Source organism: Orcinus orca, chromosome 3 (genome assembly GCF_937001465.1).
Source record: "Orcinus orca chromosome 3, mOrcOrc1.1, whole genome shotgun sequence".
Lineage (NCBI taxonomy): Eukaryota > Metazoa > Chordata > Mammalia > Artiodactyla > Delphinidae > Orcinus > Orcinus orca.
The window spans coordinates 57,845,658-57,869,470 of NC_064561.1; the positions used below are offsets into that span (position 1 = coordinate 57,845,658).

A 23,813-nucleotide genomic window follows, 5' to 3' on the forward strand; every position below is an offset into this window, starting at 1 on the left:
CAGAAAAGGAAGCTTGATTTTTTTTTTTGCCCACTAGAATATGAAGTCCTGGCACACAGTAGGACCTCAATAATTGGGAAATGAATGAATGAATCTCTGCCAGCATCCACAATCTTTTGTTAAGCCCAAGACTCATTTATTCAGCAAATGTTTAAAGGTGTCTGCCCTGATGAGGCATTGAAATTACGTGCTGTAGAGAGAGGGGAAGATATAAAACATAATTTCAGGCCTTGAGGAATCCAATCCATCAGGACCATGAAGATCTGGATGTAAAAAAAGCTATAGAACCAGTGTAAAGAGCACAACATTGGGACTTCCCTGGTGGTGCAGTGGTTAAGAATCTGCCTGCCAATGCAGGGGACACGGGTTCAAGGCCTGGTCTGGGAAGATCCCACGTGCCGTGGAGCAACGAAGCCCATGCGCCACAACTACTGAGCCCATGAGCCACAACTACTGAGCCCACGAGCCACAACTACTGAAGCTTGCATGCCTAGAGCCTGTGCTCCACAACAAGAGACGCCACCGCAATGAGAAGCCCGTGCACCGCAACGAAGAGCAGCGCCCGCTCACTGCAACTAGAGAAAGCCCTTGCGCACAGCAACAAAGACCCAACGTAGCCAAATTAATTAATTAATTGATTTTTTTAAAAAAAATTATATATATAAAAAAAAGAGTACCACATTGTTAAAATATGAGTAGATGTGGTGCTGTGACTGTTTAGAGGAGAGAGGAAGCTGCTCAGTGTGGTAGACCAGCAACGGCTTCATGGAACAGGGGTGGCTATGCCGAGCTGAAGGATTCGGAGGATTTGACAAGGAACAGTCTGGCAGGGCACTTGGGCAAGGACTGTGACAGGAGAAATAGCCAGGAGGGAAAAAGACCCAGGTCTTGTTGAAGACAGAGCAAGTACGTCCATTTTTTTTTCTTTTTTTTCCTTTTAGTTTTTTCTTCTTTTAAAAATTTTTAATGGTGAAATAATTGTAGACCTACAGGAGAGTTGCAAAGAGAGTTCTCATACATCCATCACTCAGTTTCCCCTAATGTTAACCTAGCACATTTATCAAAACTAAGAATTAATACTGGTGCAAGGCTATTAAGGAGAATACAGACTTTACTAAGATTTCCCCAGTTTTCTCTGCTAACATCCTTATTCCCATCCAGGACCCCACACTACCTCTAGTCCTCACGTGTCCTTGGTCTCCAGTGTCTGACCGTTCCTCAGTCTTTACTAGTCTTTTATGAGCAAGTAGGCCCATTTTCTAAAGGCATATCCATTTCCACCACTTATCAAATGTAAGATCTTGGGGAAGTTACTTGACTGCTCTATGTCTGAGTTTGCTCACCAGTAAAATGGAGATAATAATAGCTACCTCTTTGCTGGTTGGGAGGACTAAATGGGTGAATAGATGGAGATACATAAGGAGCTTTGAAGAAGGCCTGGACGTGTAAGAGCTCAGTGAGTGCTGGCTCTTATGATTCTGAGGAAGGGCAGAGCGGGGAGAGGAAGCTGGCAGGGTAGGTGGGGTAAGACCTAGATGGTGGTGGGTCAGGGTAAAAAGAGTAGAAGAAACTAGAATCCATTAGAGGTGGAATCAACAGTAGTTATAAAACCACTGGATGAGGGAAGGGAGGGAGAGGGAAGGGGCTGAGATGGGGTGATAGGGGGGGACATTTGTTTGGAGGAGAGAAATGATAAGAGCTGAATCGGCTGAATGCCCGCCTCGTGCCAGGAAGGGTCCTTGGTGGACCCTCACACAGTCCCTTGGGGGTGGTTCCACCATGTCCCCATCCTACATGGGCACTCCCTGGAAATCCTGACACCAACCTCAGAGGGGGGACGAGGCTGAGAACACGGGCAATGGCCCAGGAGGCCAGGCAGCAATTCCAGGGACACTGGCCCTGAGAAGATGCGGGGGAGGCAGAGAGAAAAGAAAAACCAGAGATGGAGAAAGAGTGACAGATTCCAAGATGCAAAGAGGGGGAAGGGAGAGAGGAAGCTCTGGGAAGGCAGAGAGAAGGAGGATGGTGAGGGATGAACAGAGAGGGGAGAGGGGATGAAGACAGAGCAGGACTGAGCCAGAAGGAAGGCTCCCAGCCAGGGTCCTCTCATCCCCACACTCTTCCTGGGGGTCACCCAGATGCTAGGCCTTCCCCATGAGGCCCCTCAGCTTGGGGATAAGCTGGGTGGGGCAACCTGAAACAATATCCACTCTGTCCTAGAGGAATGCATCTTCCTCTCTAGCTGTGGGGCTTTCCAGGAGCCTGCTCGGATTCCTCCCGTGCCTGCCTTCATTGAGGGAAGAAAAGGCGGGAGGACGAGGAGGCAGGAACATGGCGCAGACAGAGGTCACTCCTCACACCACACTCCCATTTCCAGCACTGGAGGCCTCATCCCCAACACCGGATCCCCGTTTCTCTCACGGAGCCCCATCCCCACACTTCATTCCATTACTCCATCATTTAATTGCCTAAACAAGATCAAGAAACTTACTGAAAGTTTTTAGAACACCCACTGACCCTCTACCAATAGCTCTGCTTTCATTGAAAAGAGACCTCCCTACCCAGCTAGGACCTCTCAGTCTATGGGCGTGGATGCCCCTCTGGGCCCCCGAAAACCTTGAGCTTGACTTTCCTGATGCTTGCAGAGAACTGGCACCTTCTCGCCTTTATGGCCTCAATTTATAGCCACAGTGTCTAGAAAATGAAAACCAGAATTACAGACCACTAAGTTCACCTTCCTGAATTTACAGAGGAGCACTCCCCTGGCTCATCTGTGCCAGCCCGGCATGGGAAGAGCCGGTCCTAGGTCTCAGATGAGTAAGAGAATTACAATAAAGGAGTAAAAAGCCACCCCTCTGTGATTTCTCGTGAACTGAAGGCAGTGACTGTGATCCCTGTTGTAACTCCTGATGAGCTGCCTTTTTCACTCAACAATATACTGTGCTCAGGACCCTCCTCATGGTGAAAGCAGGAAGTAGGTGGGAACCTCCGCTCATGCCATCACCTCGGCTGTCCTCTCCCCTTCCTCTCTTCCCCTTCTTTCTCTCCAGAGTTCCATTTCCCCCTCATGCTCTTGCTCTCCAAAGACGAGAAGAATTCTGATCTAGGCTTTGAATGTAACCCTTGAATTTATCCCAGTAAAATGGCCCTGGGCAGAAGACCTAAATAGAGATTTCTCCAAAGAAGATATACAGATTGCCAACAAACACATGAAAGGATGCTCAACATCACCAATCATTAGAGAAATGCACATCAAAACTACAATGAGGTATCATCTCACACCAGTCAGAATGGCCATCATCAAAAAATCTACAAACAATAAATGCTGGAGAGGGTGTGGAGAAAAGGGAACCCTCTTGCACTGCTGGTGGGAATGTAAATTGATACAGCCACTATGGAGAACAGTATGGAGGTTCCTTAAAAAACTAAAAATAGAACTACCATAGGACCCAGCAATCCCACTACTGGGCATATACCCTGATAAAACCATAATTCAAAAAGAATCACGTACCGCAATGTTCATTGCAGCTCTATTTACAATAGCCAGGACATGGAAGCAACCTAAGTGTCCATCGACAGATGGATGGGTAAAGAAGATGTGGCACATATATACAATGGAATATTACTCCGCCATAAAAAGAAACGAAATTGAGTTACTTGTAGTGAGGTGGATGGACCCAGAGTCTGTCATACAGAGTGAAGTAAGTCAGAAAGAGAAAAATACCGTATGGTAACATATATATATGGAATCTTAAAAAAAAAAAAGTTCTGAAGAATGTAGTGGCAGGACAGGAATAAAGATGCAGATGTAGAGAATGGACTTGAGGACACGGGGAGGGGGAAGGGTAAGCTGGGACGAAGTGAGAGAGTGGCATGGACATATATACACTACCAAATGTAAAACAGGTAGCTAGCGGGAAGCAGCCGCATAGCACAGGGAGATCAGCTCGGTGATTTGTGACCACCTAGAGGGGTGGGATAGGGAGGGTGGGAGGGAGACGCAAGAGTGAGGAGATATGGGGATATATGTATACGTATAGCTGATTCACTTTGTTATAAAGCAGAAACGAACACACCATTGTAAAGCAATTATACTCCAATAAAGATGTTAAAAAAATAAATAAATAAAAATAAAATGGCCCTGGGAGCCTTTGCTCCAGTCTCCCTCCAACCATCTCTCCCCCAGGTCTCCTATCCACTGCCCAGCTGCTGGACCGAGAGAACAAGGAGGAACACATCCTGGAGGTGAGTGATGCTGCTGAACCCATTCGCTAGATCTGAAAACCTCCTGCAGGAGGCCAGGCTGGAGCCAAGCCAGGCCTTGGGGCCACATGCACGTTTCCAGGCAGTGGCTGAGGAGGGTGCTGACTCAGAGAGGAGTTGCTACTTAAGCTGAGCCTTGCTGTGGCGGACACTCTCAGCGTCTTCGCTGGCTCTCGAGCACTGTGAAGGGAAGGAATCTGAAACCATGTGAGGGCTGGACAGGAAGCACTGATGGATTAGCAATACCTGCAGTGAGTATAGGAAGACGGAGCAGTACACACGGGCTATGCACTTGTCCGGTCTGCTTTCCAGTCCATCCCTATGCTCTAGAGAGAGTCACCCAGTGTCAAACACTAGGTCAGTAGGAGAGCCAGGATGAAAACCCAGACCTTTGTCCTCTAGCTCTGTGCTCTTTCTAGGACGTCTCTGAAATCACATAAGCATCCCTGGTGACCATTCCAATGAGAGGCGTCGGTCTTGACCCAGAGGGGATTAAATCAGAAGGAATCTAGTTATACCTCCTCCTCCACTATCCACAACTAATGAACAGGCATTTCTTCTAGTCTTAAAGACGTCAGCTGGGAGGGACACATATTCCTCAGCAGGAATTTTGCCTTCTATGCTCCCAGGCTCTGGACGTTCCCTTTGTATGAAACAGGCATTACTAGTAACAGGAGCCAAACGGCCCTCTAGGGACTGAGGCATTCTCCACAGTTCAGCAGAGGCATTTATCTTTAAACAGCAAAATATATTAAGAACTCGGAATCATTTAAAGTGGAAATGTCCCTTCTCATACTGATGCATGGGATGATTTACCCCTACCTGAAACAGCCCGATTCTGAAATTGTTTTCGTGCCTTTACTTTGCCTCTCGATATCATTTCATGCATTGGGCGGCATGTCTGACTCCAAAGGTACCGCCCATGCCTCCATTAACATCTCCTCAATTATTTTTTTCTAACCTCCAGTAGCTTAAGGAAAGCGAGAACAAAGCTTACCAGAATTACGAGCCAATAAAAAGTAAATGGTCTCCGAGAAATGGCCATTGGCCTCCTGAGTAAAGAGTTCTAGCTTTTGTCTAGAGCCTCTGTGACTCTTCTTCCAGTTCTTTCTGGTTTCTTTCTCTGTTGTTGCTCGCTTTCCTGTGGGCGAGGTTACCAAAGAGCTGGGTTCCAAGAAGGTAAGGTTATGATAATAAAAATCACGAGCGTATACCAAACAACAGATGGACTGGTATTTCCGGGCTTTTGAAAGCAGGGGTAGTGGCAGAACTGTGGTGGGTGGCGATACATATTCACTGCCTTGCGTTTGTCAACTCACACTGGATTCTGTCCCCAGGTGACTGTGCTGGACAACGGGGAGCCCTCCCTAAGGTCCACCTCTAGGGTGGTGGTACGCATCTTGGACGTCAATGACAACCCCCCCGTCTTCTCCCACAAGCTCTTCAATGTCCGCCTTCCAGAGAGGCTCAGCCCACTGACCCCTGGGGCTGTGTACAGGCTGGTGGCTTCAGACCCGGATGTGGGTCTCAATGGCAGGGTCACCTACAGTATCGAGGAGAGTGACGAGAGGGGCTTCAGCATCGACCCGGTCACAGGCGTGGTGTCGTCCAGCAGCATCTTCCCAGCTGGAGAGTACAACATCCTAACGGTGAGGGACAGATGGAGGCCGTGGAGGGGGAGTGGCATACCTGGCCAGGGATTTTCTTTGAGGATACAGGAGGAGGGAGACAGCCTTCAGGCTTGATGGAGGTAATACTCCCCTCCGTGGCTTTCTCCCAAAGAAACTGGGAATCCTGACTTCAGCCAAAAGATCAGAATTCTGGGCCTTTCTCTTTGAGGGCAATAAGGTCCTTGGCTGGAAAATCCACCCTATTTACAGATAAAGATTTTGGTGAGAAGAGCAGGGCTTTGAAATCAAGATAAGCCTGGATTCCAATCCTAGCACTGCCATTTTACAACTGCGTGGCCTTGGACAAGTCACTTAACCCTCGTGAGCCTTTGTTTCATCATCTGTAAGACGGGCATAAGAACATTTTCCTTGTAGAAAGCCAATATAGCAAGTGGCTAGGGCCTGGGCTCTCATGTCAGTAGCCTGAATCCAACCCCATCCTCACTGCTGGCCAGGCAGACATCCCAGGCGGGTGAATTCACTATGCTGAGCCCTGGTTTCCTCCTGCAAAAGGGAGGTGATAACAGTACCTCTCTGAGGGCTGTCAATAGGATTAAATTAGATATTGCACACAATGCTTTCAGAGCAGGGCCTGATAATAGGGAGTGCTCAGTAAATTCTAGTTTATTATGTTGATGGCTGTTGGGAAGGGTAAAGGGTCCATGCATGGAAAGTCCAGTTCAGGAAGTAGCACACAAAGCCTTCAGATAATAGTGGCTTTGATTCACTTTTTACTACCTATGAGTTTCTGGAGCACAGTTCTATGTTCTGTTCACCACTGTGCCTGCTGCAACTGGCTTGGTGCCTGTTTACGTAAGCTCTCAGCTGTGTGTTGAATGGATGAACCAGTGGACGAAAGGCCAGCTCAGTCAGTCACAGGGTGCTCTGTCTCCTGGCCTGGCCACCAGGGTCTTCTTGTTTCTTAACCCCAACCCTACAGTCAAAGCCTCACCTTCTGGCCTCTTTTCAGGTCAAGGCAACAGACAGTGGGCAGCCACCGCTCTCGGCCAGGGTCCGGCTACACATTGAGTGGATCCCCCAGCCCCGGCCCTCCTCCATCCCACTGGCCTTTGATGAATCCCACTACAGCTTTACAGTCATGGAGACAGACCCCGTGAACCACATGGTGGGAGTCATCAGTGTCGAGGGCCGACCTGGTCTCTTCTGGTTCAGCATCTCAGGTGAGGGCCCAAGGGTCCCATCCTTGCAGACCAGCCCTAGTCCCTAGGACACAGTCCTTCTGACCCCTCTCAAGGTCACACTCCGTGGCAGCGGCTGTTTTGGCCATGAGTGGTGATTGCCTCTTCCCTGGTCCTTTGGGGCAGTGGGTAGTCAGACCCCTGCTTCTGCCAAGCTTTCCTTCGCACAAGCTGTGATCTCAGGTGCAACCTCCACGGTCTCACTGGTAACCCCAGCCAGAGCCAGACAGGGCCTCAGTTATCCCAAGTTCCTGGGAGACCTAAGACAGTGGTCCAGAGAGGCCCAGAGGAGAAAGCACAAGTTTTATGTTTCCTCTTCTGCCTCAATGTGAACATCAGTGTAGAGCTGACTTCATTGACCATGAGCCCGAGGCCAGCTGTACCCTGGGGCCCTGCTTAACGTTCTGGTCCCAGGTTCCAGCCTCAAGATCAGGGGAAGGGTCTATTCTTTTTTTTTTTGCGGTACGCGGGCCTCTCCCGTCGCGGAGCATAGGCTCCGGACGCGCAGGCCCAGCGGCCACGGCCCACGGGCCCAGCCGCTCCGCGGCACACGGGACCCTCCCGGACCTGGGCACGAACCCGTATCCCCTACATCTGCAGGCAGACTCTCAACCACTGCGCCACCAGGGAAGCCCAAGGGTCTATTCTTGTAGTAGGAGACACTTGGGTCCAAGCTCTCATGGCCTCCTCTGAAATTCCTTTCTGTTTCTAAATCAAGATTTTGTTAAAACATCTTGGGGTGGGGCGTGGTTCATAGATTCCTTTGGGAACCTGATGAATGTTTAGGTCCTCTTACCAGAAAGATGCATGCGATTGCGTGCATGCGTATGTGCGCGCGCGCGCACACACACACACACACACACACACACACACACACACACACACACACACACACACACACACACACACACCCCTGCATGCAAATTTAGGGGTTTTATAGATTCTCTGAAACCCAGCCAGGGATTCCAAGTCAAGAATCTCTAATCTAAGAGCTTCGGTACCCCCTGAAACATGAAGTCCTATTACAGAGATTCCCAGCCTGCTTCAGAGGTTGGATACCAGCCTGTCTCAAGCTTTTTGACCTCCTAGATTTACTTCCAGTTCTGATTCACTGCTCTTTTTAAGTATTTGACATTTTTTCTTATAGAACATTTAGAAAACACAAGTGAGTACAGAGAAGAGAATAAAAATCACCTAAACTCCCACTAACCTGAAGATAATCCCGTCATCATTTTTATGTTTCCCTCTAGTCTTTTCCTTTATACACCCATACACTTAGGGTTATATGAAAATATTGTCATATAACCTTTTTTTTGTGTGTGTGTGATACGCGGGCCTCTCACTGTTGTGGCCTCTCCCGTTGCGGAGCACAGACTCCGGACGCGCAGGCTCAGCGGCCATGGCTCACGGGCCCAGCCGCTCCGCGGCATGTGGGATCTTCCCAGACCAGGGCACGAACCCGTGTCCCCTGCATCGGCAGGCGGACTCTCAACCACTGCGCCACCAGGGAAGCCCTGTCATATAACCTTTTAAAATATATCATGAACATATTTCCATGCCACTAAACAAATTTCTACGAGCAGACATTTAAATAGCTGCATGCTAATTCTATATTTTGGATTCTCAGTTTATTAAAACAATTTCCCCTTGTTGAACAGAGTTACTTCCATTTTTTTCCTGTGTCTAAGCTGCTTTAGACTATGCAAACTACCTGTAAGCCATGATGTAGAGCTCCATTACTCCTGCATGTTTCAATACTAGTAGCAGAATACATTCTAGCGCAAATTTTGGTCTTCCTCTGGGACTCTTCAGTCTTTATAAGTGTACCTTTTCCTGAATCATCACTTGGATCTTCAAAATAATTTGACAATAAGTTGAGAGGATAAACTACCACCTCCTCTAGATCTGCCAGCCACATCCCATAGTACTTGTGCTAGTACTGCCTACATCACTGAGGTCGTGTGTGCCTTCCTCTTACCACCCGTCCAGGTGGGGACAAGGACATGGACTTTGACATTGAGAAGACCACAGGCAGCATTGTCATCGCCAAGCCTCTCGATACAAGGAGGAGGTCAAGCTACAACTTGACCGTGGAGGTGACCGATGGGTCCCACACCATTGACACCCAGGTGAGAGGCCTCACTGGGAACCCTGAGTTGAGAGGAGATGGGAGGCCTCCTTGGTTGGAAGGCAGCTGTGCTCACCACTATGCCACCATTGCACACTGGGGCCTCTTTGGTTGGGATGAGGATACTGAAGGCTCTCTGTGCATGTGGTGTACCTCAAGGAACACTGAATTTGGAATCAAGGTTCTGTGCTCTAGTCTTGTCTGATCACTCTCTATGTCTGTGATCTTGGGAGAATTCTTGTTCCCACTATGGATCTCTATATAATGAGGGGTTTTGTCTAAATGAGCAGGTTTTAATTAAAGGTAGAGTGCCACAGGGGCTACCATAGACATAAGGAATGATGGCAAGTGGGGCTCTGGATTTCTACTCTGCTTTCAGCCAGTTTTATTTGTTTCATATACTGCAATTGCACCCAAAAAATTGCATCTGAAGAAAAGGCCCTTTAAGAAGAATTTTGTTTTTGAAAACCACGAAACTGCATACCATCTGAAAGCCCTGTGATTTTGAAATCCTATCATTCATTCAACAAATATTTATCGAGTGACTGCTGTGTGCCAGGCCCAGTTGTTATGGTGGAGAACCAGACAGACAAGGTTCCTGACCCCCTAGAGCTTACAGTCTATATTCTCTTTCCTTCTCCTCCCTAGGTCTACATCTTCATGATTGCCAATGTTAACCACCATCGGCCCCAGTTTTTGAAGCCTCATTATGAGGTCAGAGTTCCCCAGGACACACTGCCTGGGGTTGAGCTCCTCCGAGTCCAGGCTACTGATCAAGACAAGGGCAAGGGCCTCATCTACACCATACATGGCAGCCAAGACCCAGGAAGTGCCAGCCTCTTCCAGCTGGACCCAAGTAGTGGTGTCCTGGTAACTGTGGGGAAACTGGACCTGGGCTCGGGGCCTTCCCAGCACACACTGACAGTTATGGTGAGTTAACTGAAAAACTGGGTAAGGGTGTGCTTGCACGCGATGCGTGGGGTGGACATGCTTGGAGGCGTGCTGAAGGTTCCCTTTCTCCTGCTGAGCCAGCTGTACGAACGCTCATAATGATAAGCCATGAGATGAGTTGTGACAGTTCACAGCCTGCCAGAGGCACCTTCCATAACGGATGCCTGGGAGTGAGGAAAGCGATGGGACAGCTGCCAAAGAACCCCCTGCAAACTTGGCTTTTTCTGGGCTCACTCCAAATATCCCCCAAGAATTCTCTCCTTGCTCCATGACTGCATGATCACACAAACTCCCATAGCGTCAGAGCTGGGAGGGACCCAGAGACCATCCCACCCAGAGCAAGCAGGTATATAGGGCACAAATGAAGGAAGACTTGACTCTTAGGGTCACGTGCCTGCAGTTTTATGACCCCGAGAGTGAGAGCTTCCTTAAATTTATGCCCTACATGCCTCATTTGCCTCACTCTAGTCCCAGCCCTGGTCCCACCCATTTCTCTTATCTTACACCTGAGGCCCATAGAGGAAGAGAGACTTGCTCACCATCATACAGTTCTTTACGATGGAACCCAAATCAGAGCCAAGCCTTCCAGACTCAAGGTTCTTATGTGTTAGTTTATCATCCTCTGGGCACTTATATATATATTAAAGGCTCTGAGAAGTCCTGCAGCAAAGAAAACTTCAACTTCATTTTAGTTCAGTGCTCCCTACATTTATTTGACCATAGAATTTTTTTTTTTCCTGAATAACGTGTTGACATCTTGAAGAACTAATATTCTCTGAGAACCAATTTGGAAAATACTGCTTCTCTGCTTATTTCTGCCTTTCTCCTGAAATGAAATTATCCCTGAAAATAGCTAAGCCTAATAATCACGAATTGATAAATTTATTTAAGAAGAAAAAAGAACGTAACTGAGAGCAAAATTTAAAGGAATACAGAGAGTTACAATTGTGTGCCTTTTTCACTGGCATTCTCTGTCATCGACCTTAATCTAACCGTCCCTCCTCCCATTCCACTTCCTGCTCATCCCATTGCACCCTTGGACCCACAGGTTCGTGACCAGGAGATGCCCATCAAGAGGAACTTTGTGTGGGTGTCCATTCACGTGGAGGATGGAAACCTCCACCCTCCTCGCTTCACCCAGCTCCACTATGAGATGAGTGTTTCTGACACCACAGCCCCCGGAACAGAGCTGCTCCAGATCCGAGCCATGGATGGTGACCGGGGAGCCAATGCTGAGGTCCACTACTCCCTCCTCAAAGGTGAGAGGCCTGAGTTCGGGACATGAAGGGAGGGACTTTGGCAGTAAGGGAAAGCACCAGAGGCATGGACTTGCAAGTTATTCAAGTGCCAAGCTCGCTAAGCTTTGGCAAATTATCATTCTAAAGCACTCCCTGGGACTATAGTGACCTAAGTTAATGCACTTTCAAAGGTGGAAAGAACAGTAACAAAGGATTACTCTAGTTATGGGAGAATTTACATAGAGAATACATATATATTCACCAACAACCACACATGTAAAGGATGCTTATGAAGTCCATGCAACATTTTAAAAGATAATATCTTTGTGTATGTACAATAAAAGGGACCTATAAATACTTGATAAGATATACGGCATAGTTTTAGGAGTATTTTCTTCTAAGGCCACATCATGATTTCATATCTATTATATTGTTTTTTATCTTAAAAATAGGAATATTACCTGCGCCAGAAACTTGTTGTAAAGATTAAAAGAGAAAATGTATGTTAACACATGCTGTAAACTGTAAAATATTATACAAGTGCCAGGGGTTATTACTATCATTGATAAGTGTTAATTATAAGTAGTTAATAGGACAAAAATGATAATATCCACTACCCAACTAAAAATGATAATATCCAGTACCCAACTAATTAATCACCATTAGATTAAGGTCGATGACAGAGAATGCCAGTGAAAAATACACACAATTGTAACTCTCTGTATTCCTTTAAATTTTGCTCTCAGTTATGTAATATCTGATAATTCATAATTGATATTTAATAATTATTGTTATCTTTAATATTCATTAACACTTCATAGAGCTAGCTGCTGCGGACAATCAAAGATGAGAGTGACTTGCTCTCTGCCCTAAAGGGGCATAATAATGTTCATTTATTGCTTGTCAGTATCTTACATACTTTAAGGATTCAGAACTTTTTACGTTTTCTTTTTTTGAAGAAACCGAAGTTGTTATACCTTGTCATACGGCAGAAACCTATTCATCCCTGAGGAATAATAATACAAATTATAACCCATTAATTGCTTACTTTTTGTGACTTATGAAGTATAATCACATCTTTTATCTCACTGATAACCCCATTGATATTGGTATTAATTTTATTTTACAGATAGGGTTAGTTTTAGAATATTCTTCTGATTATAGAAATAACGCATTCTGATTCTTTAAAACCTGGAAAAACCAGGAATGTATGAAGAAGAAAATAACATTCAGCCATGGTTCTCATGACCTAGAGAAAATAATTTCATGTATTTCCCTGTTATTTTTTTCTATGCATCATTCTGCAGTGGTAAGATCAAAACGAATATACGATTTTGTTCCTTAATTTTTTCTCTCAGCAGTAAAATAAAATGTTATGATTATGTTAAATAGTTTACTTGGCTACTTTTAATGGAACTACTTTTAAATTGCTGTTTACTCATTAAAACCATGTTCTTTGACCGAACTTAGGATTTGTATCACAAAGGCAAATTGGGAAAGCACCTCACTAGTCAGCTGGAAAAGGGCTTCCATGAGTGGCAGAATCAGATGGAAGGTTTTGTGGTAAAGCCTGGCTATTTACTTTGCCACTGGAATAATAAAATATCATAAAATATGATAAATGAAATAAGAATAGTAATAAGCGGTACTCCTCTGAGTGAAGGACCTGTACCCCTGAGCAAAATTACGCAGGTGTACGTCATGGTATTAAATAGGTAATGGTCTCATCACAAGAAAACAATGTATTTGTAACTATGTCAACTGACAAACGTTAACTAAATTTATTGTGGTAGTCATTTCACAATATATACTTATACATATATCAAATTATGTTGTACACCTTTAATGCAATGTTATATGTCAATTATATCTCAATAAAACTGGAAAGAAGTACCAGTTATGCAAGCTGAATACGTTCTAGAGATCTCTGTATGACGTGCTTATAGTTAACAATACTGTACTATAACCTCTAAAAATTCAAGAGGGTAAAATCTCATGATACCTGTTCTTACCACAGTATTAAAAAAGGAAAGGAAAAAAAGGATAGTTGCAGTCCAAGTAAAGTGAGACTCTAAACACTGTGATAACTTTGAGAATTTTTTTTTAGGAAAATATGATTAGTTTTCAACATTATCTTTTGTGAACTATGTAACGTCACATAATCACAACTTTCCTCAAAACTTAAATTTGAAATGGTATTATGTATTTATCTAAATAAACATTAAATTTTAAAAGGATTACAAAAATGATAGGTAATCAGACATGGAGAAATTACTTCATTTTTGATTCTCATTTGGGCTTCCTCATAAGTCAAGGAAGACTCCTTTGGGTACTAGAATCTCTTCAGTTCTCTAATACTTGCTAGTCTTCGCCAAAGAAAGCCTGTAGTTCTCAGGCCCAGACCCTTTTAGCAAGCAATAGATTTTATCCAGATTTTAAGAAAATATTTTCCATTGACTGGTGTTTGCGGTAACTTCTGATTTATGACAAGCAATAATGGTTTTCTTTTTAAAGTACCAATATAAAGCTGCCTGTTAAAAATATTTTAAATTAAAAAAATAAACCAGTTTGAAGGAAAATATCCATTAAATAATGACATAAATCATATACTATACTATTGTATAGGTAGTGGCTGAATATTAAAAAAAATTGTAAAGGCGGTGTGAGAATGCCTGAAGTTTAGGAAATCCAGGTGTGGTGGAAAGGGCATTTGATCAGGAGCCTCAAGATCTGTGTGTGCTATCCAGCCCCTCCCCACTCAACCCGTTGCCACTCACTCCCAAGCCTGACAATGGACTTTCCCACAATAGACTATACGAGGACTAGACGAGGTGGTTTTTCCAGTCCGTATCAGTTTTGACAATTTATGACTCCATATTTACAATTTTCATCTATCAAGTATATAATCAAAGCTATTACAAGTTACGTAAAGAATGGGTTAAAATTCTAAATAAAGTAACTGAAGTTTGTCCTGTAAAAGTCAACACTGAAATACAGAGTGGAGTGTGCTTTTCCTACAAAGTATGTCTCCTTTCTTTGCTCCAAAAACCTACTACTGCTTTAGTTTATAGCTTAAGTTGCAGCCCGAACACTTAGTGATCATTGAAGCTTCCATTTATGGAGCACCTAATATGAGCACCACATAAGGAATTTCGTAAAGTATATATCTACCCTACATATTATATCATAATTAAATGCAGGGTGGTGCAGGATGTGGATTTTGCCCTGTCCAACTTTTGTGTGATTACCTTTTACTGATCTAGAAAGCCTAGTTGGTACCTCTTGAGGGTGTGGTAAACTTCAATTTCTCTTGTCTTTTGTTTCAGGGAACAGCGAAGGTTTCTTCAACATCAATGCCCTACTAGGCATCATAACTCTGGCACAGACACTTGATCAGGCAAATCATGCCCAGTATACTCTGACAGTGAAGGCAGAAGATCAAGGCTCCCCACAATGGCATGACCTGGCTACAGTGATCATTCATGTCTACCCCTCAGATAGCAGTGCCCCCATCTTTTCAAACTCCGAGTACTTTGTAGAGATCCCTGAATCAATCCCTGTTGGTTCCCCAATCCTCCTTATCTCAGCTACAAGCTCCTCAGAAGTTACCTATGAGTTAAGAGAGGGAAACAAGAATGGTGTATTTTCCATGAACTCATATTCTGGACTCATTTCTACCCAGAAGAACTTGGACCATGAGAAAATTTCATCTTACCAGCTGAAAATCCGAGGCAGCAATATGGCGGGTGCATTTACTGATGTCATGGTTCTTGTTTATATCATTGACGAAAATGACAATGCTCCCATGTTCTCAAAGTTGACTTTTGTGGGCCAAATTAGTGAAGCAGCTGCACTGAACAGCATGATAGTGGATGAAAACAACAACCCCCTTGTGATCCGTGCCTCTGACAGTGACAAAGAAGCTAATTCCTTGTTGGTCTATAAAATTTTGGAGCCAGAAGCTCTGAAGTTTTTAAAAATCGATCCCAGCATGGGAACCCTAACCACTGTATCAGAGATGGATTACGAGAGCATGCCCTCTTTCCAATTCAACATCTACGTCCATGACCAAGGAAGCCCTGTCTTATTTGCACCCACGGCTGCCCAGGTCACAATCAATGTCAGAAATATAAATGACTGTCCCCCCAGGTTCTCAGACCAGATATATGAAGTAGAAGTACTGAAGCCCATCCACCGGGGTATGGAGCTCCTCATGGTGCAGGCCAGTGACGATGACTCAGAAGTCAATTATAGCATCAAAACTGGCAATGCTGATGAAGCTGTTGCCATCCATCCCATTACTGGTCGCATATCTGTGTTGAATCCTGCTTTGCTGGGACTCTCTCGGGAGCTCATCATCAAGGCTTCTGATGGCCTGTATCAAGATACTGCACTAGTAAAAATTTCTTTGACACAAGCCCTTAACACAAGCTTACAGTTTGACCAGGATGTCTACAGGGCAACAGTGAAGGAGAATTTGCTGGACAGAAAGGCACTGGTGATTCTTGGTGCCCAGGGCAATTCTTTGAATGACACCCTATCTTACTTTCTCTTGAACGGCACAGATATGTTTCATATGGTCAAATCAGTAGGCGTGTTGCAGACAAGAGGTGTGGCATTTGACAGAGAACAGCAGGACACTCATGAAGTGGCGGTGGAATTGAGGGACAGTCGGACACCTCAGCGGGTGGCTCAGGCTCTGGTCCAAGTCTCTGTTGAGGATGTCAATGACAATAGCCCTGAATTTAAACATCTGCCCTACCACACAATCATCCAAGATGGCACAGAGCCAGGGGACGTCCTCTTTCAGGTATCTGCCACTGACCAGGACTTGGGGGTGAATGGTGCTGTCACATATGCATTTGCAGAAGATTACAGATATTTTCGAATCGACCCCTATCTTGGGGACATATCATTAAAGAAACCCTTTGATTATCAAGCTCTAAATAAGTATCACCTCAAAGTCATTGCTCGAGATGGAGGAACCCCATCCCTCCAGACTGAGGAAGAGGTACTTGTCATTGTGAGAAATAAATCCAACCCACTGTTTCAGAGTCCTTACTACAAAGTCAGAGTGCCTGAAAATATCACACTCTACACCCCAATTCTCCACACCCAGGCCCGGAGTCCAGAGGGACTCCGGCTCATCTACAACATTGTGGAGGAAGAGCCCTTGATGCTGTTCACCACTGACTTTAAGACTGGTGTCCTAACAGTGACAGGCCCTTTGGACTATGAGTCTAAGACCAAACATGTGTTCACAGTCAGAGCCACAGACACAGCTCTGGGGTCATTTTCTGAAGCCACGGTAGAAGTCCTGGTGGAGGACGTCAATGATAATCCTCCCACTTTCTCTCAATTGGTCTACACCACTTCAATCTCAGAAGGTTTGCCTGCTCAGACTCCTGTGATCCAACTGTTGGCTTCTGACCAGGATTCAGGGCAGAACTGTGATGTGTCTTACCAGATTGTAGAGGATGGCTCGGATGTTTCCAAATTCTTCCAGATCAATGGGAGCACGGGGGAGATGTCCACAGTTCAAGAGCTGGATTATGAAGCCCAACAACACTTTAATGTGAAGGTCAGGGCCATGGATAGAGGAGACCCCCCACTAACTGGAGAAACCCTTGTGGTTGTCAATGTGTCTGACATCAATGACAACCCCCCAGAGTTCAGGCAACCTCAGTATGAAGCCAATGTCAGTGAGCTAGCAACCTGTGGACACCTGGTTCTCAAAGTCCAAGCTCTTGACCCCGACAGCAGGGATGCCTCCCGCCTGGAGTACCTGATTCTTTCTGGCAACCAGGACAGGCACTTCTCCATTAACAGTTCATCGGGCATAATTTCTATGTTCAACCTTTGCAAAAAGCACTTGTATTCTTCTTACAATCTGCGGGTAGGTGCTTCTGATGGGGTCTTCCGAGCAACTGTGCCTGTGTATATCAATACTACAAATGCCAACAAGTACAGCCCAGAGTTCCAGCAGCATGTTTATGAGGCAGAATTAGCTGAGAATGCAAAGGTGGGAACCAAGGTGATTGAGTTGTTAGCCATAGACAAAGATAGTGGTCCCTATGGCACTGTAGATTACACCATCATCAATAAACTAGCAGGTGAGAAGTTCTCCATAAACCCCAGTGGCCAGATCACCACTCTGCAGAAATTGGATCGGGAAAATTCCACAGAAAGAGTCATTGCTATTAAGGTCATGGCTCAGGATGGAGGAGGACGAGTGGCCTTCTGCACTGTGAAGATCATTCTCACGGATGAAAATGACAACCCCCCACGGTTCAAAGCATCTGAGTACACTGTATCCATTCAATCCAACATCAGTAGAGACTCCCCAGTCATCCAGGTGCTGGCCTATGATGCAGACGAAGGTCAGAATGCAGATGTCACCTACTCAGTGGACTCAGTGGAGGACTTGGAAGAAGAGGTCATTGAAGTCAACCCAACCACTGGTGTTGTCAAGGTGAAAGAGAGCCTGGTGGGATTGGAAAATCGGGCCTTTGACTTAAAAATCAAAGCCCAAGATGGGGGCCCTCCTCACTGGAACTCTCTCATGCTGTTACGACTTCAGGTGGTTCCTAATGAAGTATCCTTGCCCAAATTTTCTGAACCTCTATATACTTTTTCTGCATCGGAGGACCTTCCAGAAGGGTCTGAAATTGGTTCTGTTAAAGCAGTGGCAGCCCAAGATCCCGTCATCTATAGTCTAGTGCAGGGCACCACACCAGAGAGCAACAAGGATGGCATCTTTTCCTTGGACCAAGACACAGGGGTTCTAAAGGTGAGGAAGGCCATGGATTATGAGTCCACCAAATGGTACCAGATTGATTTGATGGCACATTGCCCCCATAATGACACTTACTTGGGTTCCTTGGTCTCTGTCAACATCCAAGTGAAGGATGTCAATGACAACAGGCCTGTATTTGAGGCTGATCCATATAAGGCTGTTCTCACTGAGAATATGCCAGTGGGGACCTCAGTCATTCAAGTGACTGCCAATGATCAGGACACTGGGAATGATGGCCAGGTGAGCTATAGGCTACCAGTGGACCCTGGCAGCAATATCCATGAGCTCTTCGCCATTGACAGTGAAACTGGCTGGATCACCACACTCCAGGAACTTGACTGTGAGACCAGCCAGATCTACCACTTTTATGTGGTGGCCTATGACCATGGCCGGACCATCCAGCTATCTTCTCAGGTCCTGGTCGAAGTCTCCATTACAGATGAGAATGACAATGCCCCCCGATTTGCTTCTGAAGAATACAGAGGATCTGTGGTTGAGAACAGTGAACCTGGTGAACCTGTGGCCACTCTTAAAACTTTGGATGCTGATATCTCTGAGCAGAACAGACAGGTCACCTGCTATATCACAGGTAAGTATACCTATCTTGGAACAGAGTCACTGGGGTGCATTGAAAAAAGTCCAATAAGAGGTTCCCTAAGACATGGCTCTGCCACTCATTAGCAATGTGACCTTGGGTAAATCACTTAACGTCCCAAGACCTCAACTGCTCCATCTGTAGTCTTGGCATGCCTGTTCTCAATCAACTCACAGGGATGCTTGTAAGATCTAACTTGCAAAAGCTTTGAGAGCTTTTTGCAAAGTGCATTGTAAAGAGGATTTCTTATTACCTTAGATGGAGTAGATAGACTAGAAGTGAGATTCTGCAACTGTTCTTGGTTAGCTTCTGGGAGACAGAGAGGGAATCAACAGTTGTGTGGTCCATGAAAACTCTGTGAGGTGACTGTCCTTGTAGAGTAGTATTCTGCCTAGGGCAAGTTGTCGATAGTAGAAAACGCTGCCTAGTCAACCATAGGACCTAAGTGCTGGAGCAAAAACACTTTCTTGGATATGATTCCAGCCCAATCCCCTCATTTCATACATGGGAGAACCAAAGCCCAGATAGGGGAAGAAACTCAACCAAGGTCACACTCCAAGCTTGCATCAGGGCTGGGGTTAAAACCATACCCTACAAACTGCTTTCCCCAGTGGATACCTATTGTAAACCTACATTTCCCCAATCTCTGCCCAGTGGCTAAATGTGCCGATCAGTGGCTAAAAGAGAGTTTCTTTACTTCTCAGTGTCCCTTTCCCCATCTCCCCGGTACCATGTCATTCCACTCCCATAGTCATGGTTTTTTCTGCTATCACAGCTGTCTGGTGGAGAGTTAATGAGCCTAAAGTTCCAACCAAGAATCATAGACTCCTGGAGACAGATCCTGGATCAGAGCTGTTTGAAATATGGAGTCTTAGTGAAATAGAATCTTGTCATCTTGTAATATCAGACTCTTAAAAACACAAAAGTCTTAAAATCTCTGAATAATAGAATAATAAATGTCAATATATCATCAACTCTTGGAATAGTTTAATCTGAGGACTCTGGCATCTTAGAATCTCAAAAATCCATCTCTCCTCTCAGTGATTGGTATCAAGGAAAGATAACTCAGAAGCAAATCTAGCGATCCATGTGAACCTCCACTTAGCCTGTGTCCTCCTCAGTCATAAAATAAAGCCTCAGAGAGTGTATTTATTTATTTATTTTATTTTTGGCTGCATTGGGTCTTCGTTGCTCCATGTGGGCTTTCTCTAGTTGTGGCGAGTGGGGGCTACTATTCATTGCGGTGCATGGGCTTCAGTAGTTGTGGCACGTGGGCTCAGTAGTTACGGCACATGGGCTTAGTTGCTCCACAGCATGTGGGATCTTCCTGGACCAGGGCTTGAACCCATGTCCCCTGCATTGGCAAGCGGATTCTTAACCACTGCACCACCAAGGAAGCCCCCGCAGAGAGTTTTTACTGATCATTTCCCACCCCTCCACTGTTGAACAGATACTAGATACTAGAAGGTTCTTTTCTAGAATTGCAATCTGCTTCCCTTTAACTTCCTCCGATGCCTTCCAACACACAAAAATAAAAAGCCTGCCCTTCAGCCACATATTCTGGAGCAGTGTTTCTTGCAGTGATAATTCCATTTAATGGAGGCCTTTGAAGTTGGTAGAGGCTTCATAACACCAGATAAACTGACTCATTGCAGAATTATGGGTCCTTAGCTAAGGGAGGAAATTTTTGCCTTTCCCAACAATCCTAAAAAAGAGTGTCAGGTGGGCAGCCACATAGGGCACAAAGCCTGGTTTGCTCCTGTTGCTTGGATTCAGGAAACTCTGTTCCATCTTTTTAGAGGGAGACCCCCTGGGCCAGTTTGGCATCAGCCAAGTTGGGGATGAGTGGAGGATTTTCTCGAGGAAGACCCTGGACCGTGAGCACATGGCCAAGTACTTGCTCCGAATCACCGCTTCCGATGGCAAGTTCCAGGCTTCAGTCCCCGTGGAGATCTTTGTCCTGGACATCAATGATAACAGCCCGCAGTGCTCAGAGGTGAGAGCCTGGTGAGGGTGGGGGAGGAGCAGAGGCAAGGAAGCTGGAGTGAAGGGCAAGAGGAAGGAGAAGGACTCAGGGTACCATCTCTGGAACTGGACATCGTTGACCACACTTGCCCTTGCTTCTCCTTGGCTGGCCTCCGACTAGTGCCCTAGGCAAGGGCGATTCTAGGTGATTCCTCCCACCCCCTCCAAAGGGATGTCACCAAGCTCTTTAGGACCCATGGTCCATACCTCTTCCCCTACACTCCATAAAAATATCCTTTTCTCTGCAAAACATATCCAGAAGTAAAGTAAATTCTTCATTCTCAAAAAAGCCTGCTATGCCCAGTGGGAAAGCCCCTCCACTGCTCAGCTTGTTAGCATGGCTCATTGTTATCAAATACATCCAAAGAGACCTTCCCCCGAGACACCCCACACCACTCGCCATGCCTATGTGGGCCTATCCCTACATATGAATAGGTTATACAGAGCAACAGAGACCCTACTCCAGGTTATATGTATAAACAAACATGCAGACAGGGCAGTTACACTTTTGATAAGGGAGACTTTCCTGAGGACTTCACGTAATTCAACACTCAATTTCCCAAGGAAAATGTTGAGTGGTGTGTGTGTGTGTGTGTGTGTGTGTGTGCGCGCACGCGTGCACATGCGTAAGGAGAGGAACTGCATTCTTAGAGGGCATAAATCAACAACCACTGTCATGTAGCACTGCTTTTAAACATATTTTTTTAAACACAGTAAATAATTTTTAACTTTGGGGAGATGTGCATTACTTCAAAGTTTGCAGATAAAGTTAAATTATTAACATTTAAATTTTATAACATCAAATTAGCATAATTCAGATTTATATAAAATCCAGCTATTCAGTATATATACATAAATGCAAACTTATACGTAGGTACTCACATACACGCATAGTCAAAGGATCATGTACAACTCTATAAATATGCAAATACCTATATATATATATATATATATATACACACACACAAAGATACACATAAGCATACACCTACATACCCACAATATTCATCCATAAGTATACCCATCCATATACACAAATGTACATCTATAACTCACACATACTTACATATGCATGTGAATATATATATACTTCAATTCTTCATACTTTATTTGTCCACACACATATATAGGGACACACACCTTGGAACACACAAAAATCATATATCCTATCACCTTTTCTTCCACTGTCTTCCACACTCCAACCTCATAGAAGCAGAGTAGAAAAAGAGAACCTGGGTTATCAAGTGGGGTGCATGGAAAAAAGTCTTTGCAGGATCCAAGATGACCACTTTTTGGGTGGTCTCAGAAGGGCAGCCCTTTGGGGGAGAATGGTAGCCACACCTTCCTCTTCTTTCCCCTCAGCATCCTGCCAACCAGCCTGCACCCTCCTCATGCTGGAAGAGGCTGGGGCCAAGTTCACCCTGGCCTTCTCAGAGGTGGTCAATAGCATCCCCAGAGCCAGGGAAAGGAGGCCTGGGGGCTGTCTCCACACAGCCCCTCAGGCACAAAGCCCCCACCTGGAGCACGTACAGGTGTCCATGTTCACCCACACCATGCAGTGGGGGGACCGGTTTGCTTGGAAGCTGTGCCCAGAGCCAGCAGCTGGAAGAGCACTGGGTTCTCAGGGAACTCCAGCCTCTCCCCTGTGCCACCCCTTCTGCAATGTGGCCCCTGTGGAGTAACAGATTGCGGCAGGTCCTTCTAGCCCTGAGTGTGAGCTTTCAGATGATGGAAATTCTCTCTCATTCTTTGCTTTTCTGACTATGTCTCTTGTCATCATTCTCCTTGTTTTTAATCTCCATTTTCCTTGCATGTTCCATCTTATTCTGTTCTCCTCCCCCCCCCTCTGCTTCTCTCCCCTACCCCCTTCCATCTCTGCTCTCTAATCTCTCTCTGCTTCTGTCTCCCTCTCTGTCACTCTGCCTCTCTCTGAATCTCAGTGCATCTCCCATAATCCCCTTCTTCTTTGTTCTATCTCCAGCTTCTCTACACTGGCAAAGTCAGTGAAGATGTACCTCTAGGACACTTCATTTTGAAAGTTTCTGCAACAGACTTGGACTCCGATACCAATGCTCAGATCACATATTCACTGCATGGTCCTGGGGCAGATGAATTTAAGCTGGATCCTCATACAGGTAGGTTTCCTGAGCTGCAGGATCAAGCAAAGAACTTATACACTGCATAACCAGGGCCCAGTACCCAGGCTCCTTAGAAAAGAAACAGGAATTTACTTATCCATCCCTCCGTCTGCTCAGCAAACATATATTGGCACTGTGTGTCGAGCATTCACTAGATGCTAAGGACATAAACTGATAAGACAAGATGTAGGTCTTTACAATCCAGTGGGAAAGGCAGTCATTGAATCAGTGGTTTGAAGTGTGCTAAGAAAAAATGCAGGATGCTAGGGGAGGTTTCACAGGAGGACTTAAATTTGGGATCAGGGTTAAGTAAAACTTCTCTGAGGAAATGTAGCCAGGGGGTAAGGGAGTGGTAGGGATGGATATTCAAGGCAGAAGGAGATTTTATACGAGGACTTTGTTTTGGGAAAGAGCACGCACATCTGAGGACCTGAGAGACAGCCAGAAATTGGTGCACAGAAGTGGGGGAGGGAGAGAGAGCAAAGGATGAGGCCCTCTGAGCAGGGGGGCCAAATCCTACCTTTAGAGCCATTAAAGGATTCAAGCAGGTGAGAGTCATGGTCAAAGACATGATCTCAAGATTGTATACTGCGGATTGAGATAAAATCTCATAGCATTGTTGCAAGGATCCCAACAAATAAAGTATATAGAAATCTAGCCCAGGTCTGGCACATAATAAGACAGGGTAGAGACTGCTTCCTTTAGAAAAGGAGGGATCCCTGCCCTGCTGCTATAAGGAAGGGTGTGGAGACGGACAGCACAGAAGGCCCAGGTGACAGAGAGCCAGCTGCTGACACTTGACTTGGAATC

General features: G+C 45.5%; 2 protein-coding genes across 3 annotated transcripts in view; one reads left to right on the forward strand and one right to left on the reverse strand.

Annotated features, from left to right (window-relative positions):
- SLC36A1 (solute carrier family 36 member 1) overlaps positions 1 to 23,813 on the reverse strand; it is a 164,730-nt gene that overhangs the window by 39,943 nt on the left and 100,974 nt on the right. The window lies entirely within an intron of this gene.
- FAT2 (FAT atypical cadherin 2) overlaps positions 1 to 23,813 on the forward strand; it is an 85,683-nt gene that overhangs the window by 26,777 nt on the left and 35,093 nt on the right. For both annotated transcript variants that reach the window (XM_004280326.3, XM_049707784.1), the window contains exons 4-12: positions 4,187 to 4,245; positions 5,601 to 5,912; positions 6,904 to 7,114; positions 9,122 to 9,261; positions 9,909 to 10,190; positions 11,260 to 11,470; positions 14,776 to 18,834; positions 20,640 to 20,836; positions 22,847 to 23,000. In XM_004280326.3, coding sequence (XP_004280374.1) covers positions 4,187 to 4,245; positions 5,601 to 5,912; positions 6,904 to 7,114; positions 9,122 to 9,261; positions 9,909 to 10,190; positions 11,260 to 11,470; positions 14,776 to 18,834; positions 20,640 to 20,836; positions 22,847 to 23,000 — 5,625 coding nt within the window. The remainder of the gene's footprint in view (positions 1 to 4,186; positions 4,246 to 5,600; positions 5,913 to 6,903; positions 7,115 to 9,121; positions 9,262 to 9,908; positions 10,191 to 11,259; positions 11,471 to 14,775; positions 18,835 to 20,639; positions 20,837 to 22,846; positions 23,001 to 23,813) is intronic.